Genomic DNA, 16,622 nt, shown 5'->3' on the forward strand with positions numbered 1-16,622 from the left:
AATAGATACATTTAGGTTTAGAGCACTATCATACATTTATTAAGCATAGCTTAGAGCGATACCCACCATGCTTAGGGCAATACAAAACATTACGCAACTTTTCTAATTGATATCAATTTGCAAAATGCTTTTATTCAATTTAATTTTAACTTATTTTCCACAACTAGCTAACGCAAATAACTAAGCCCAATACAAATATATAAAAACCACAGTTCAATCAAGTAAAACCAAACCCACCAAAATGTCCAAAAAACTCCCAACTATATCCGTAACTGCCGAGCAGCATTCCACTTCTTCCTCATCCTCACATGACTCCGATAGCAATGATATGGACTATGGTCACAACAACGGCGGCGTCACAGATGTTGAAGATCTCGATAGCCAGGCTGAGGTACTGAGACTCAACTCTCGGCACAGCTCTGGTAACGTATCGCCAAGACTAAAGCCCCAGCAGAAAAAACCAAGTCCCCTAGAAAACGATGTTACTGACGTGGAGGACTACGACACTGAATCAGACGATGATGAGAAAAGCGTTGCTTATCCCGAGTTGAAATTGTCACTGCGCGAATTCTTACAGCAAGGATTGCAAAACCAGCAAGCTATGGACAACGATGCTAAGGAGAGCTGTGAAATCAAAGATGGTAATTTTCTTCAAGCACAAAATCTGAATGGCCTGGCCGATTTATTAACCGACTGCGAGGACTACGACACAGACTCCGAGGTGGACTACGGCTGTGAAAAGTCTGTCTGTGTTGATTTAGACAATGCTGTGGGAGATCAGGGACGAGTTAACATTGCCGATGGCGAGAAGCACGAGGATGACTCTGACCAATATGAAGATATCTCCGTCGTTAGCGACATTAGTGACTTGGCATCCGCAATGTCCGACTGCACCGGCATTGGCATTCATGTGCGCGGCAATTCTGAGGACGAGGTGCTCCAGGTGTCTGGCAGTGGCAGCGAAGAGGTATGTCAAATAGCCTGTTCGGGCTCTGAGTCTGAATCGGGCGGCGCTGCTGCCAGGAGCGCGAGCATAAGTGAAGCCAGTTTGCCACCAATCGATGTGGCCTTCATTAACGCTAGTGGAGAGCACCGCCGGAACTCAAAGTCAACTCTGTTCAATACTGAGAAAAAGCATTTTCTGCAAGTGGCTCCGAAAAACGAAGAGGTACTCACAGATATTGAGGGCATCGATGACTCAGCTGCAGAAGATAGCTTTGATGAGGATGAGGATGAACAGCCGATTCCACGTGCTATCATTCTAGCCGCTGGGGACGATGGCACATGCCTAACTGATGTAGAGGACATTTACTGCGATGACCTTTCACTTGCAAGCGCCTTGCCCGAAATCATTTCTGTTGCCTCCGAAGCATTGCCAATGCCCCATCGCGAGGTCGTTGAGCTGAAAGAGGATAAGAATGGAGATACGATTACCAATGTTATGCCAATGAAGAGCAATTACGAGTTTGGTATATATAACCACTTGAAAGACGTAAATAATACCGATTCAGATGAATACTCGTGTGCCGAAGACTTGAGTACAAATATTTCACTTGCCGAGGAAATGGCCATGGGAGCAGCGAGTCTTATAGAAAATGAAGTCATTGTCTCCAATGAATTGTTGAAGCAGCAGAATAAGCGTCTGGAGGTGCTTTCGAATGCCGAATCTGTGACTGATGTAGAGGAAATCTTTGTGGCAGGCACCAATCGACGAAAGAAGATGAAGACTCGCACTCTCAGCAAGGGAAAGAACAAGCTCCTTGATGCTGTCAAGGGCAAAGAGGACGGCATTACCGATGTAGAGGACATGGAACTCAGTGAATGTGACCTACCGCCTAGCGTGAAGCGTGTGGCCCAACTGAAACAGCAAGCCAAGGGCTACACTGATTCCGATGAACCGTCCACCGATGATGTATCTGATGGTTCGGATACTTCCTTACCGCCAGCTGAACTACCCAAGGTATCTCAGAATACATATAAAGTGCAGCCACTTCACTTGCGTTTGCTTAAGAACGACGCAGTCAGTCAGCAGAACACGGATGTGGAGGACGTGCAACTGCCATCAGATGCAGAGGACGTACTCGAGCCACCGGTCATCAAGGTGGCCAATAGCAACAGCAAAGAGCTGAACGATATGCTGAATGAGAGCTATACCGTGGTACATGAGAAAGACGGCAGGAGCTACAATGCCGACGCCGAGAGGGTCCATAGAAAAGGCGTGATACGAGACGCCCATACCGATGTGGAATATGTTGAGTCCGATGAGTCGGTCGCTAGAGTTGACAACTAGTCTTCAAGTATCCAATCCTTACCAAATAACCAATATAACAATAGTTGCATAACTCGTATAAGTGTCTAAATAAGATATCTAATATAATGAATAAATTCAACTGAATATATTTAACACATACACTCAAGCATATTGTAAGTAAACCCAAACAATTAATAATTAACATGCATAAAATTAAATTTTCGTTAAAGTTTTTACCACACAACAAGCAACAAAAAGCCTGAATTTAAATGCTAATGTCTGCCTTAACTTTGTGCCCCCGTACAATACTAACAAAATCAACATTTCTAATCACCTAAGCGTCGTGCAACTAACATTCTAAGTACTTAGTAATTAGAACTAACAAAAATGTGAAAAAAAGATCTTTGGAATCTGTTTGTTTCGTCCTTATTTTTAGTCCGTGTTAACTTTTTATTTTGTAGCGTATAATTAACGTATATAATTGCTTTTAGGTTACTTTTATGTTACTTTCCCAAAGTTCCATACACTTACTAATCATTCGCTTGTTCGTTTGCAGAAGGCCTTACGAAAACAACAATTGCCCCAACCATTCTGCATACAGAGAATATCTCTCATACTTTTGGTAAGTTCAGCGATCTTCCGTCCACATAAAATGCTTATATTGATTTTGCGCAAACATTTTCTCATGCGCTTCACAAGTATTTTTGATAATTATAAGTGATTTCTTATTGTTTAACAAATGCAATTAAAGCTCATTGAGACAAAAAGTTATTAAGTCAATTAACTCAGTTTGACAAACCGTATACGCTGCTCAAAGATCTCGCTCACTTCACCAATATCACCGCATTTTCAACTCTCCATCTTCTATCTATCACATAATACTGCACATACGTATCCTGATTAATCACAAGATTTCGATAATTCGCTTCTCATGCCGTTCATGATTTCCAAGCTTGTCAACTATCTGTCTGTCTAATTTCTACCTATCAATGAATATGTGCAATTGTTTTACAGGTGATCATAAAGTTGGTGAATGTGATGATGGCGAAGATGTTAATCGTGTGGCACGCATACGCGAGGAAGCCAAAATTCTAGTCGATAATGTGCTCGAAGAGAGTGTCGATTTTATTGAGGGCCATGGGGATCAGGCCAATGGCCACGATTTCATAAAGCACGAATACAATTCTGAGAGTGAGAATTATGCCATAACATGCGACGATATTGTCGGCGTTGATGTTATCAAATCGCCAACTATTGAGTCCATGTCGGGCAAATCATTCGATGATAATATGAGTTTCACAGATGAGCACATTAATTTACCCTTGCATGCCCAAAACATAACAGCAACAACTACAACAACAACAGTGACAACGCAATTCCAACAACAACAACAACAGCAACAACCACTAGCCTCATCGACAGCAAAAGGTAATCTATAATGCCAAGGCAACAATCTGTTCGATCTACAATAATAGCAGTTAGCAGGAACCTAATAGGACCTTAGCGTCATCAAATATATTCTCCTACATATTGGGTCGCAGTAGTCCGTTAAATTTAATCATTATCCTGTATTCTTTGTATGCTTGCTACCCGTTGATCATGTCTCATCCAAAAATACCTACAAATCACGTATGTATGTGTGTAGAGCCTAGTGAAGGGGAAGATAAAATGGAGGTGCGAACCAGACGCATCGAGCATAAGATACAAAAGCTATCCGCTGACGTAGATGATGTCAGCGCCCGATTCGATGAGGCATTCGAAACAGTTGTACAAGAGGACGAGATAAGCGCCCTGCAGGGCGAATATTCGAAGCTCAGTTGGGATGATAGCGTTTCGCCCACAACTAATACAATGGCCGATATGGCACAGACCCAATTAACGCCCGACAATGATATACAAGAATTGACTACAGGTATCATCAGTATAACAACAATATAGCCACACGCTTAACACATTAAATTATACATAAATATTGCTTTGTATATGGTTCCTCTATTGGTGACTTCTGTAGATTGTGAATACAAAATCTAGATGTAAAACGTATAACATTCGTTATTGGTTTACGTTTCATAAACACCTGTGAAATGGCGGCCAATAAAAGCGAAAATATTAAAACACTTTTTGTTCAAGTTGAGCTCTAATTGCATTTAATCTTATGTTTCGAATTGTTACAAATTGTTCAAGTTTATTCATATGAAATATGCATGTCAACTCCATAAATGTCAGTCAATCAATCAATCATTCACACCTATTCTATCAATCTATCTATCTACTCTATCTCTATGAACCTATCTATCAATCTGTTTAACGCTTACTAATCACTCATATCTCTTATATACCACTCTGTTCTGTTCATCCTTCTGCTCCCTTATGTATACTTCTGTTTCCTCTTTCTCATCTTCTTTCTGATTTCAATTTCGCAACACACTTTTAAAATTGCTTTTATTTTCACACCTATTGTTTTGTAGAAACAGGCGGCGATTTACCAATCTCAACCGATACCACTCCTAAACCACCGTCGGCTGTTGTCACAACAACAACAACAACTAAAACAGCAGCTGAAACGGTGGTCGAAACCAATACATTCACGACCACCAGCCAAGACACACCCACACCAAAACCTCGCGTACTCAAAGCAAGCCCGCCCGACTCCATATCCGAAGGCACAGATAGCACCACCATTCCAAATCAAGTTCAGCAATCAGACATACCGATCGATATAAGTATTGATGCATCTGCACCAGTTCCGAAGCCCCGTGCTCCCATTAAGCACACAGATCAGTTTGAGAATCTGGCAGCATTGGGCGAACAATCCGACAGCATTAGCCTACGTAGTTTTGATTTTACAGAGGATATTTCCAAAACAGACGAGCCCTCCACAGAGCTGTCGATCCGATCGCAGCTAAGGGATATTGTCACAACAACAACCACAACAACTGCATCTGAGGATCACACTGAAAGTTTTGATCCAACAAGCGAAATTTCAGTAGACGAAGCAGACACAGAAAAATCTGAAGGTGTCGAGAAGACAACAAGCTTTTACATTGGCGAATCAAGCCAAAATGTAATAACGAAAACCTTTACGAAATCCCCTAGTATGACGCCACAGGACGAAGAACCTAAGACAGAAATGACCGAGATAGAAGCAAAGGATATATGTCTTATGAAGGAGGTCTCAGTTGATTCAGATGAAGCTAATGATGCCTTTAAGGAATATGTAACTATGAAACCCGATGAGCCAGCTGGTTTGGATAGCAAAATAATCAGACAAAGCTCGGAAACTAGAAATGATCTCCTGGAATTGGAAAATGCTGAAAGAGATAAAACCACCGAAGCTAAAATGTCTAAAGTAACCACCGAGGAGAGCCTAACCACGTCGACCGGCTCCAGTGGTCGTGCGGTTATCGAGGTGGCGCCTTCAAGCAGTGAAGAATCAAGCAAGGAAATTCCGGAAATAGTCAACACAATTATTGAAAAGCCAGACAAATTCGAGGTGCCACTTGAGAAAAGTGAGTGGGAAATGGCTGAAAAAGAAATTCCCACTGCAAGTAAACCAAAGGTACTTCACTCGCCACAGCAACCACAGGCATTGACCGAAAAACCCATAGAAAAGATTCCGGAATCCACAGGGGCTATTAAAAGAGAATTTGAGCTTAGCAAAGTGCCTCAAGACTTTCGTTCTGATATTGAAGTAGAGGATGTGTCATCCTTTATAGGAATACCGGAACGTCAAGCCTCCACAATAGATGCTACTAAGCCACCAGAGGGTCTCTTCGATACAACAGTCAAGGAGACATTAAACAAACAAGCTGTCATTGCTCATTACGGTAACGATGCGCCAAGCGAAGTAGATCGACGTGATGATCATGGATCTCTAGGATTTGTTTCAACAGGCACAGCTGAGGACTTTAGTTCAATGGAAGAGCGTTTGGCAAAGGAAGAGCAAGTCTCACTTGGCTTCATATCTACCGAAACAGCTGATGACTTTAGCTCCATGGAGGACTATTACACAGAGAGGTTAGCCACAGCATCTGTAGTCGCAGAAGGCAACGTTGCCGATAAGTCGATTAGCAGCACCTTCGAGGAAGCAGTTTCTGATCACAGCATTAAGCCAGTCGACTTAGTAGTACATCGCATAAAAACTGATTCGTCGCCAGACTCCACCAATCGCTGGTCTATTCCAGATGTAGATCATTCAAGCTCCAGCGACAGCTACCACAAGAGTTTCGATAAAACTCAGAGTCGTCCGCTATCGTCAGATGTAGAAAACTTGCTTACAGGTACCGGAACATCAAGCGAGTATCAAACTGCACGAGATTTCACACCTTCCACATGTCGCGATGGCACCGAGTACGTGAGTGCAGTCAGTACTCTAGGTAGCAGCAGTGGAAAGTCGATTAGCTCGCATGAGAGCATGCGCAGCCTGGACTCCCAGTCAGAAACTTCAGCCAATCTGATAAGCATTGACGTCTCTGAGCTGTCTGAGACTCTAGTAGCATCCTCAACAGAAGCTGATGCCTTGGAGGCTGAAGAAATGGCTCGCCTGCACGATCTGCGTGCTGATGACGACGATAGTGATGAGAGCCTTGATATGATAGCCTCTGCCTATCCTACAACTGAACAGCAAAGCGCGATGAAGCGCTCTCAGGAAATGATATTCAAGCCCAAGTCTGAGGCTGAAGTTATACCTCTGCAACAAACGTCAGAGACTGCACAGATTGATGAGTATCCCAAACCGAAAGAGATCGAACGCACTTGGGGACTAGCCTATCCAATTGAAGAGAAAGAGGGAAAGATGGATAGCCCCCGAGAGAGCGAAAAGGGAGAAGATATACTGCTCTATCACGGTGATTCGAGGCGTTCAATTGACGAGTCGAAGCTAGCCTCAAGCTTAGATGAGGGAAGCATTCTCTCTGTCAGCATGTCGAGTACATCAAATATCGATACTGTTGTGGAAAACTTTGATGACATAATCGGCTCTGCCGGTTCCTCGTCATTGACAGGTATTGAAGGTTTTCAATATGGCCATGAGGATCCAATTCCATCCACGTCAATACCAGAAGACACATTCATTATGGAAATGGAAAGTAAAGAAAGTTCGCCACAAGACTCGAATGCCAGTACACCGCCTGGCAGTGAGTCGAAGAGGCGTGGTCACAAACGCAATGAGAGTACAACAATTTCTGGAGATGCGCTAAAGAATTTAGACAAGGATACACCAACACCAGGTGAAGGCAAGGAATCGGAAAGTGAGTCCGATACAGACCCCTACGAATCCGAATATGCTCGCCAATTCCGCTCTCCAAAAGAACGAAAGCATAAGAAAAAAAAACAAGCAGCTGCTGAGATGGATCACAGCTCCGAGCTTGAGAAACGTCCATTCACACCCTCTCAGCTGGTAGCCGAAGTCATTGTTGAGGATGCGACAGAGGAGCTGGAAGCGGAAGCAGCCATGATTGAAGAGCGACGACCCTCGCAAAATATGCAAGACTACTCAAATATCCCTGACATAATGGTTACCGAGGATGTAAAGTCGCCGATTTTGGAAGAAGACGCTGATGACTTTCCGGAGAAGACTTTGTATAAGGTTCGCACTGAAGAGGAGCTAAACAAAGCAAGTGATGTGGCCATTTACCAAAAAGCCAAAGAAGAAGAAAAGGAGCTCGACTTCCAGAGACGAGTGCAGGAGCAATATAAGCAGAAGCTTGAAGAACTCAAGAGAGCCGAAGTGGGTGCAGATTACGATGATCAAAGGGCAGCTGATTCGCCCGACTCCTTTGAAATGGTTGAACAACCTGATATCTCAGATGAGTTTGTCATCATTGAGGAAGTAGCCAAAGAGGCCAATGAGGTGGATTTGGGCGGAAAAAGCATAAAGATTAAGCCAACCAAATATGAACAGAAACATGATCAGGATGTTGAAAAAATAATAATAAAATCAGCACCTGCCGATCCCAAACTGGGCTCTCAGCTATACAAGGACGACCTCAACTTTGAGTTCGAGGAAAGTCCGCCAACAGGAGCCAGCAGCAGCAGCGAGCAGCAGGAGGAAAGCGATTCAAGCGATACTGCAGCTGCAAATAAGCGCTGGGTCGAGATGCAGCTGACTGACACACAGCTGCGTTATCCCTATGATCTAGCGGGCGCTGTGTTGGAGGATATTAAGGAGGAAGATGGAGAGTTCGAGGTGGGCAGCAGTCGCATTAGCAGTTTCAAGGATTCGTTCTCGAGTACACCAGAATATGATTTGGCAGCACGTCGCTATCATTCGCGCGGTGACCACGATGATGTCTCCATGAGCAGCCTGCAAGAGTTTGAGTCCCTGGAGCAGGCCATTTCGCTAGAGAACCGAAATCGTGGCCACCAAGGCTCCACAGACTCTAGCAATGGTAGCTTCACACGCCGCTATATGGTGCGGCACAGTGGCAGTGGGACAGCGCCTGGCGATGATGTCTCAATATCTAGCCTCAAAGATTTTGAGGGACTGGAAAATGCATGCATTGAAGCTCATTTAATTGAGATCAAAGCCAAGGAGGAGGCGGCAATGCTGTCACGTTCGGACGAATCCAACAAATCGAACGGCAGCGACCACGGTGCCGCTGGCAATGTGGTGGTCACCAAGGTAACGCGCACTGTGACCCGCACTGAAGTGCTGCCAGCTGGCCAAGCAGAAAACCTTGAACTCTTGCTCAAGCAACAACTGGAGAGGGACGAATTTGACTCGAAAGCAGTTAGTGGCACAGTCAAGATTACTGAACTGCCAACCACCGAACTGGATCTGAAGTCAAAAATTGACAGCCAGGATTCGGAAAAGGACAGCATCGATAGCATGGAGATTCGAAGCCATGACATGATGACCAGCAGTATAGAGAGCTTCGATATCTCCAAAGATGCGACCACACGCTCGGACATTGACTCCTTGGAAATTGATAAGCGCCACTCGCGACAGGAGAGTATTGAATCGTTTGGGGATGAGCAACTGGATCTTATGTCCAAGCTGGTCACTGGTGGTGGTGTAACATTAGGAGATGGTTTGACTACCACCACGACAACCACAACCACCAGCACAGACGCCGATGGCCAAGAACACACTGTCACACGTGTGATAACCACCACGACGGTTACCAGCGGCGGAGGTGGAAGTGGCATTCAGGAGTTGCCACTGGATGAGAGCGGCATGTCCAAGGACATATCCGTTGATTCTCTAAACCTGTGCATTGAGCAAACTACCAGCTCAGCTGGTACAACGGCTACGTATCAGACAAGCGCTGGAAACTCTCAGATGTCCGGGAGCATTACGAGCTGTGCATCAAGTACGTTAATGGAGGATTCATTCCCTGGTGTGGGGGGCATGTCATCCTCTCAAATGTCGGCCAGCTTTTGGTCGCACGACGAGTCGACGGTGGTTGAGGATGAAGATCTAAGGACACAACCGCAACAACAACAACAGCAGCAACAACACCAATAAAGATGAGAAGAAAAGAATTTATTAATAAGGGGCTTAAACAATGACTAAGAATAATTGGCTAGGTAAGCATTCTAAGGCAAGGCTTGTGGCTTTTAGTTGTATCTTTGATTTTCGGTTTTTATTTTAGTCTCAATATAGAAGCAGCAGAGCTCAACTTTGACAGAGACAGAATATATGTCGCCTTTATAGAAAGTTCGAAAGAAAGTTCGCCTTTACTAAATATTCTGATATTTTCTTATGTACCATTGCAGACAAGACATTCAACTAAGGATGGAAGTACAGTTCGAATCCTATATCCTGACTAAGAAACACACTGAATGGGACACCACATCACCAACTTTTTATGACACGGACTTTCATATTACTAACAGCTTGATGATCATATTATAATAAAAACTAGCAAATTCGTCATTTTTTCATCAGTATAAACATTTTAAATGAATATGAAATGCATTCACATGAGTTTTAAATAATAAATAAATATATATACACGAATATATATATATTTTATATATTTATAAAAACTATAAAAAATCGCAAAGTTGAATATGGCAAGCGAAGGCTAATTCACATTTTTCTATAATTGGCTTTAATGTTTTATAATTACATGTTTATGAAATCTTCTAAGAGACAAGAGTTATCGAGCTAAACGAGCATTGTAATCGAATGCAGAATCCACATTTGCTTTTAATTTGATGTAGTTATACCTAATATGTGTATGTATTAAATGAGTCGCTTATTATTGTAGTTTAATTTAAGCAAAATATACAATTGCATACGGATGTAATGAGCAAGTAGTGAAGGCCTGGGAAGTGAAATGCTTTTAAAGTCTCATTTTTTACAAGAACCAAGCAAATTTTTACGCTTGCATATTTTAATGAAAAATATACATAAATACATACATTATTATTATACAGTAACAAAACAAAACCAAACAGAAACTTGCATAGATAAAATTTAAAATACTTATATACAAGATGAACACAGCCGATGTATGGTAATTATTCACATAAAGCCGCAAACATACAACAGAGTCATATACTTAATGCTAATTTTCGCAATGCACACCTTTGCCGTGTATTCATAATTAATACTAAATTATTACAAGATTACAATGTCTTAGCATCGCCTGTGTAATGGGTTATAAATATAATAATATTTGTGTTAAAAACATACAACAAATAGAAAAACAACAAAAAAAAAAACATTATTTGTATTGTAAACCACACGCGTATGATTAACCAAATAAAATGCTTAATAAAAAAAATGGCTTCAATTGTTTTATTTTGGGTTTATTGCGTACTCATATATCTATTTACATATATAGTATTTAAAGTGGCTAACTCAAAAATAAAATAGCCGTTATAAACGTTTGAAACTGAAGTTGGATCTGATTGATTATTTAGTATTTTAAAATTGGTACCATAAAATACCGCTTTGGGATTGTCAAGGCGAGGACGGAAATTCTTAGCTTGAATGTCGATTTTGCTGGCATACTTCAAGGTCTGTAAGTCAGTATTTTATTTAACGAATTCCAATTGGTCAAACTACGAAGAAGTTTTTGAAACAAGAAGTAACATTTTCTTTAATAATTATTTGTAAGTTACTGTGATTACTTTGAGATTCAATCCCGTATTAGTTAATCAGCAGGCTTGCTCATATTGTCACTATAATGTAAATTTTAAACGACTATTTACTTTTTTGAAATGCAAAAAATACCAAATTCATTGAATCAGTTCAATAATCAACTGGCTCGTTGTGCAGCACGTAGCTCGACAACACTGCACCTCAACACATTACAGCTGACGACGAAAGCAACAGCTGACGAAGCAGCAAGACGAAGCGAACAAGCAATACTTCGTGCGTATGGAACAGAAAATTGGAAAAAGAGCAACTGCATAGTGAAAAAATCAAGAAAAATGTGGTTTTTAAGCACATAATTGCATAGAAGCTAAAACAAAGTTAAACAATATAAGAATCTACATCGAACACAGCGCACAAACTGGCAATGAAATTACTGCCAAAATATCAGATTCTTCGTCGTTGTTGCTATCGCATATCGTATTGAGTTGACAGAAGCCAAGAAACAGATGACAGATCAGAACTAAAATCTACGTGCAAATTTGTGAAATTCACTGAAGATAAAGATAACAAACGAATGTTGAGACAGTGGTGCAAATAATTCTAATTATACAACAGTCCAACCGTGTTCCCCTCAAAGAACGAAACTGGTTATACACACAGCGACGACAACGACAGCGACGACGACGGAAACGGCAAAGGCAACGAAGGAACGGGAGCAGCAGCAGCGAAAGGCATTTCAACGCAGCGGAGAGTGAGGGTGAGTAAAAATCGATTTGTTGCACAAAACGCCACAGTCATACACACACAAAAACACACACACACACACGCTAACGACTGTGACAGCCCTGTACACGAGGGCGAGTGGTTGTCGTGGGCGGGGCGGGGCGTGTACGAGGAGCTGACGAACTGTTTTGATGAGAGATGCCCACTACAAATTTTGAATACATTTCCAGGCAATGGAAAAAATCAAACTAAAGGTTATCGGTGTGCTGCGCGAGCGCGACGGTGGCACGAATGTAAATCGCAGCGGCAGCGTCGCTGCTGGCGTTGGCAGTCATCAGGTGGGCGTGGGCGCGGCTGTTGCGAATGGGGTCACGCAGGACAATACCAATGGCAATGGCAACGACAACGGCAATGGCAACGCCCCTGGACCAGAACGCAATGATGCCCATGCACTGAATGCAGCTGGTGGTGGTGCTGCTGCCGTAGGACCGAGTGGTGCGGCACGCACCTCGGTGCTCACACGGCCGCAAACATCTAAAATCAGTGCGCTCGACCTAGCTGGTATACTGAACACGCGACGGCGTCTCGAATGGACCAAGGAGTGGCTTCGCAAGAACCAATCAGAGTTTCTCAGCAAGGAGAATCTTCTCAGTGAGCTGCAATCGCGCAAGGACGAGTGCTATCATTTGAATTACTTCCTCGCCATAACTGAGAGTCAGTTTCGCTATCTGGTAGAGAAACTGGAGCCCATTATCAGTCAGTATGCGCCGCAGCGCAAAAAGAAATCTTTCAGCGCCGAGGAGCGTCTGGCCATAACGCTCAAGTATTTGGCAACGGGTAAGCAAAATACTAATAAATTGATTTCGATCCCATTCTAAAACTATATATATAGAATGATTGATATACATCATGATATATGTGTATATATTGCAGGTGAAGTGCATTCTTGTCGAAACTACTGCTTCCGTGCCTCCAAATTTGTGATAAACGAAATGATTGCCAATATCTGTATGGGCTTCTACGAGCACCTGAAGGACCAATACGTGACACTACCAAAGACTGACGAGCAGTGGCGCAACGCAGCCACCGAAATGGAGCGCAAGCATAACCTGCCCCAGTGTGTGGGTAATCTGTTTATGCGCAGCATTCAGCTGCAGAACAGCATAGGCAACGACGAACGCAAGCGTGCGACAGTCATCTTTACGGCCATCGTCGATGCGGACAACAATTTCCAGTATGTGAAGGTGGAGCGTGCAGCGAACAGTCGACCAAATGATATCTACAACCAGACCACTGCCGTCGAGCATATCGAGCAGAAGATGCAGGCACTGGAGGCCAAATCTGAGCCTCATCGCAAGGGCTATTATCTCGCCGGCGATGCGGTGCTACCGAGCACGTCGTACTTGGTCAGCACACGGCTCGTGGCCAAGGAAAGTGCCGCGTACGCTGCCCTGGAACAAATCAATGCTCATGCAGAACAAACATTGCGCATATTGTGCAATATATTTCCGATACTGGCGCAGCCACTGCGCGTTAGCGAGAAGCACGTCAACGAGGTGGTCCTAGGCTGTGTGGCATTATACAATTTCCTGCGGAAGACCGACGACTCCTTTCGGCGCAACAGCGACAGCATAGCCCAGCAACGGAACGGCATCGACCAACATCAGCCGGCCTATGCGGACGGCGAGGAGATTGACGAGGATTGTATTATGCTGGCCACAGAAGAGGAATTACGCGAACGTGCCGAGTTCACGCCCAGCGTGGGATTGACCACCTGCTTCCAAACGCTGAGCGCACAGCGTGGTGATACGCCCGAGGGCCAGGCGAAGCGAGATTGGCTGCTCCAACTGCCCATTGTGGCAGCACAGCAACAGAATGGTAACGCCTCCACGAATGGGGGTGTTCATTAGTGCAATTTTACCTAAGTACTTTACGAATTTTGTATAGTTCCTTGTTTTCTATTTCTATTTTCTAAATCATAAACTATATATTTATATATGTATATGAACACATATATGTACATAGATATGTATCTATCTATATATACATATATATATTTGAATTGATATTGGCATTAGCACTTGATATTGGTTATGTTGCTAGCCAGCTAGTTTTGCCTCTATTCTTCTCTGCATTAAGTGAGCTGTTCTTTTGCTTCTGTGCTTTAAGGTTCTGTAAAGTTAGTTTAGGTTTTTGTTTTTGAAGTTCAGTGAATACTATGTGATGTCTCAAATCTCTATTGTGGCCCAGTGCTCCCGGGGAGCTTTGCAAAAGCGACAACAAAACGTTTCGGCGCGCGAGTATATCGAGATGAAAGAAAACAAAATATAATAAAACATATTATATTAATAAACAAATGAAATGAGAAAACAGATCAACAAAATTAAAAGTTTAGTATTCTATTTAAGCAAGCAACAAATTATACATAATTATATTTACAATAAATGTGTAAGGAATGGTCTTTACGTGTCGAAATCTATACATTTGTCTCTGAAATCTATTGCTATGCCACATCTCCCACGTTGCTCCAGTGCGGCCAGCTCTTTATAACAGTATACAACGCATCGCCTGGACTTTTGGTGGCGCTCAACTGCCTGTGGCCCAACAGATCATAGTTCTGGGCCAGCTCACCCTGGCTGACAGCATGCTCCAGCAGCGACTGGGCAGCGGCCAGAGCGGCATCTGTGGGCGACTCCAAATCAAAGTTGCCAATGAAGGCGATTGCCAGGCTATTGGCATTATTGCCAGCGGCAATTGCACCCTGCTGACTGGGACTGCGTGCCTCGTAGACGCGACCATTGCCACCCACCAGATAGTGATAGCTGATATCAGAGTATTTCAGGCGAATCATCTGGTACGTCTGGATGCTGGCCACCTGGTCGGCACAGCTCTGATCATCCGTGCAGCTGCGTCCTGCCGTATGCGCAATCACAGCACGTCCCAATGGCAGCGCCATGGCTGTCATTGGACCACTTGGTGGCCGAGCATGCCAATCCGCGCGAGGAACTATAGACAGACTAGGGTCTGCATCGGCAGCTGTGAATGCGGCCACAACAAGAAACAGGGCTTGCCACGCGGAGCTCATTTTAGTGACTGAGTCAAGCGCGCGAATATGCTATCATCTTATTGACCTAAGATAAGCCCCTGAGAGCAGATAGACGAGGTGATTTTTCTGCGAACGTCATATATAAAAACATATACAAATTGAATGACTGCGAGGGCAACTCAAACAGTTGCCAACCCGACTCGGAAATATACAAGAACAACTCTTGAGTTACAACGAGGGCAGCTCAAACGATTGTAAGCTTTTCTCAATATTCTGGGAAACCGTAGTTATATAGTTATATATGGTTGTATATTTACTTTATATTTTTTAACATTCTTCACGTGAGCCTCAGAACTTGACAAACTCCCCCAGAGCACAAGAATCTATTTCCTTTCATATAAAGGGAATGTACAATTACATCATATTCGTTTCATGCGGGGATTCACATTGATAGAGTACACAAATCGAGGGTGCTGTTATTTGGCTTGTTGTCTCGCACATTATGTGAAGCCGAAAAAAAGAGCCTCGGCCTGACACAGATGTTCTTCACAGTAATTTAATTAAAAAACTTTCGTAATTAAATGCGAAACTACAGCAAGAAGTTAAAAGGGGAGAGAATAGAATGCATTTGCCATTGGCTAAGTTCTTGGGGAGCAAATCCAAAACTGACAACGAAAATGCAAGTAAGCGAGCCCCAATTAAAGCCAAAATGAATAAGTCGAGAAAAAAATTAACTGAAAATGGAGCTTGAGCATGAGGAGAAGAAGCGAGCAAACCGAGAGCTTCTCTCTGAAATTGAAGTGTGGCCCTAAAAAGGAGCCCATGGACTAGTTGTTGTTGTTGTACTTGTTGCAGTTGTTGTTGTCAATGTTGCTGCTGAACTTCTAAATTCTGCAGTAAAAACATATTTTTTGTCAGCTCCACCATTTTGTTTGTTTGCTATTTGGCCCGCATTCCGGCCAAAAGTTACGAGAGATTCAATTGCCACGCCCACTTGGGCGCGTAGTACCGTGTCCCCAGTCCTGGCTCATTTGCAAAATTGTTGAATTTATTTCGCTAATTGCTGCTCATCCGTTTAATTAAAATTAAAAGAACTTGCACAACTTAAAGAAATCGTTTTCCATCCATTATACCCATTGTATATGTGTAGTGGGGTATATTGGTTGCATGCTAGTTTTGTTGATGTCATGCATAAATTATGAATATGAACTATCTGTTGATAGCTTTAGGAATATACAACTTTCTTTGATATTACATACATATATACATACCTAACCATACTATAAATTCGCATATAGAAGCTATCTATGGGCACTTAGGATACGACCGAAGTGTTAAATCCGTATTCATATGTACAATGTTAACATTGAGGGTATCTGCAAGTCGTCCTTTCTCTCTCTTTCACCTGCCTAGCTCCCAGTGACTTTCATTTTAATTTTATTGTTTTTCATTTGATTGTTTTTTGCTTTTTTGTGCGCATTTAGTGGAATTTCGCATTGGGCACGTTTAGTTTTTGTCGTAAGCAAAAACAATGTCGCTCATCCGCTTCA

The 16,622-nt window shown here is 42.9% G+C and overlaps 4 protein-coding genes across 19 annotated transcripts in view; 3 read left to right on the forward strand and 1 right to left on the reverse strand.

Moving 5' to 3' along the window:
* The window catches only part of Ank2 (Ankyrin 2), a 59,048-nt gene extending 48,590 nt beyond the window's left edge, over positions 1–10,458 (forward strand). For 10 of the 15 annotated variants that reach the window (XM_089467929.1, XM_089467935.1, XM_089467937.1 and 7 more), the window contains 5 exons: positions 2,808–2,873; positions 3,266–3,679; positions 3,897–4,163; positions 4,720–9,781; positions 9,971–10,458. In XM_089467929.1, coding sequence (XP_089324055.1) covers positions 2,808–2,873; positions 3,266–3,679; positions 3,897–4,163; positions 4,720–9,719 — 5,747 coding nt within the window. In that variant the 3' untranslated portion in view covers positions 9,720–9,781; positions 9,971–10,458. Of the gene's footprint in view, positions 1–167; positions 308–2,807; positions 2,874–3,265; positions 3,680–3,896; positions 4,164–4,719; positions 9,782–9,970 lie in introns of those variants that run through there. The other 5 variants (XM_089467931.1, XM_089467943.1, XM_089467930.1 and 2 more) reach the window with 4 other exon arrangements.
* On the forward strand, positions 242–4,735 carry LOC108612846 (uncharacterized). 2 transcript variants are annotated; one of them, XM_089467948.1, is made up of 3 exons: positions 242–2,424; positions 2,808–2,873; positions 4,720–4,735. In XM_089467948.1, exon 1 carries the CDS (start codon positions 242–244, stop codon positions 2,288–2,290), a length of 2,049 nt encoding a protein of 682 aa, XP_089324074.1. In that variant the 3' UTR covers positions 2,291–2,424; positions 2,808–2,873; positions 4,720–4,735. The 2 variants fall into 2 exon arrangements, with proteins under 2 accessions (XP_089324074.1, XP_017861375.1); XM_018005886.2 differs by lacking the exon at positions 4,720–4,735 and adding an exon at positions 3,266–3,340.
* Positions 10,459–11,356: 898 nt separating the features above from the next.
* LOC108614556 (uncharacterized) lies at positions 11,357–14,505 on the forward strand. Its single transcript, XM_089467949.1, has 3 exons — positions 11,357–12,060; positions 12,257–12,863; positions 12,960–14,505. Exons 2-3 carry the CDS (start codon positions 12,260–12,262, stop codon positions 13,934–13,936), a joined length of 1,581 nt encoding a protein of 526 aa, XP_089324075.1. The 5' UTR covers positions 11,357–12,060; positions 12,257–12,259; the 3' UTR covers positions 13,937–14,505.
* Positions 14,410–15,141, reverse strand: PGRP-SD (Peptidoglycan recognition protein SD). The gene has a single exon (XM_018008729.2). It carries the CDS (start codon positions 15,109–15,111, stop codon positions 14,530–14,532), a length of 582 nt encoding a protein of 193 aa, XP_017864218.1. The 5' UTR covers positions 15,112–15,141; the 3' UTR covers positions 14,410–14,529.
* Positions 15,142–16,622: the final 1,481 nt, after the last annotated feature.

The sequence above is a fragment of the Drosophila arizonae genome, chromosome 4, assembly GCF_054131065.1.
Source record: "Drosophila arizonae isolate 15081-1271.41 chromosome 4, UAZ_ARI_1.0, whole genome shotgun sequence".
NCBI classification, from domain to species: domain Eukaryota; kingdom Metazoa; phylum Arthropoda; class Insecta; order Diptera; family Drosophilidae; genus Drosophila; species Drosophila arizonae.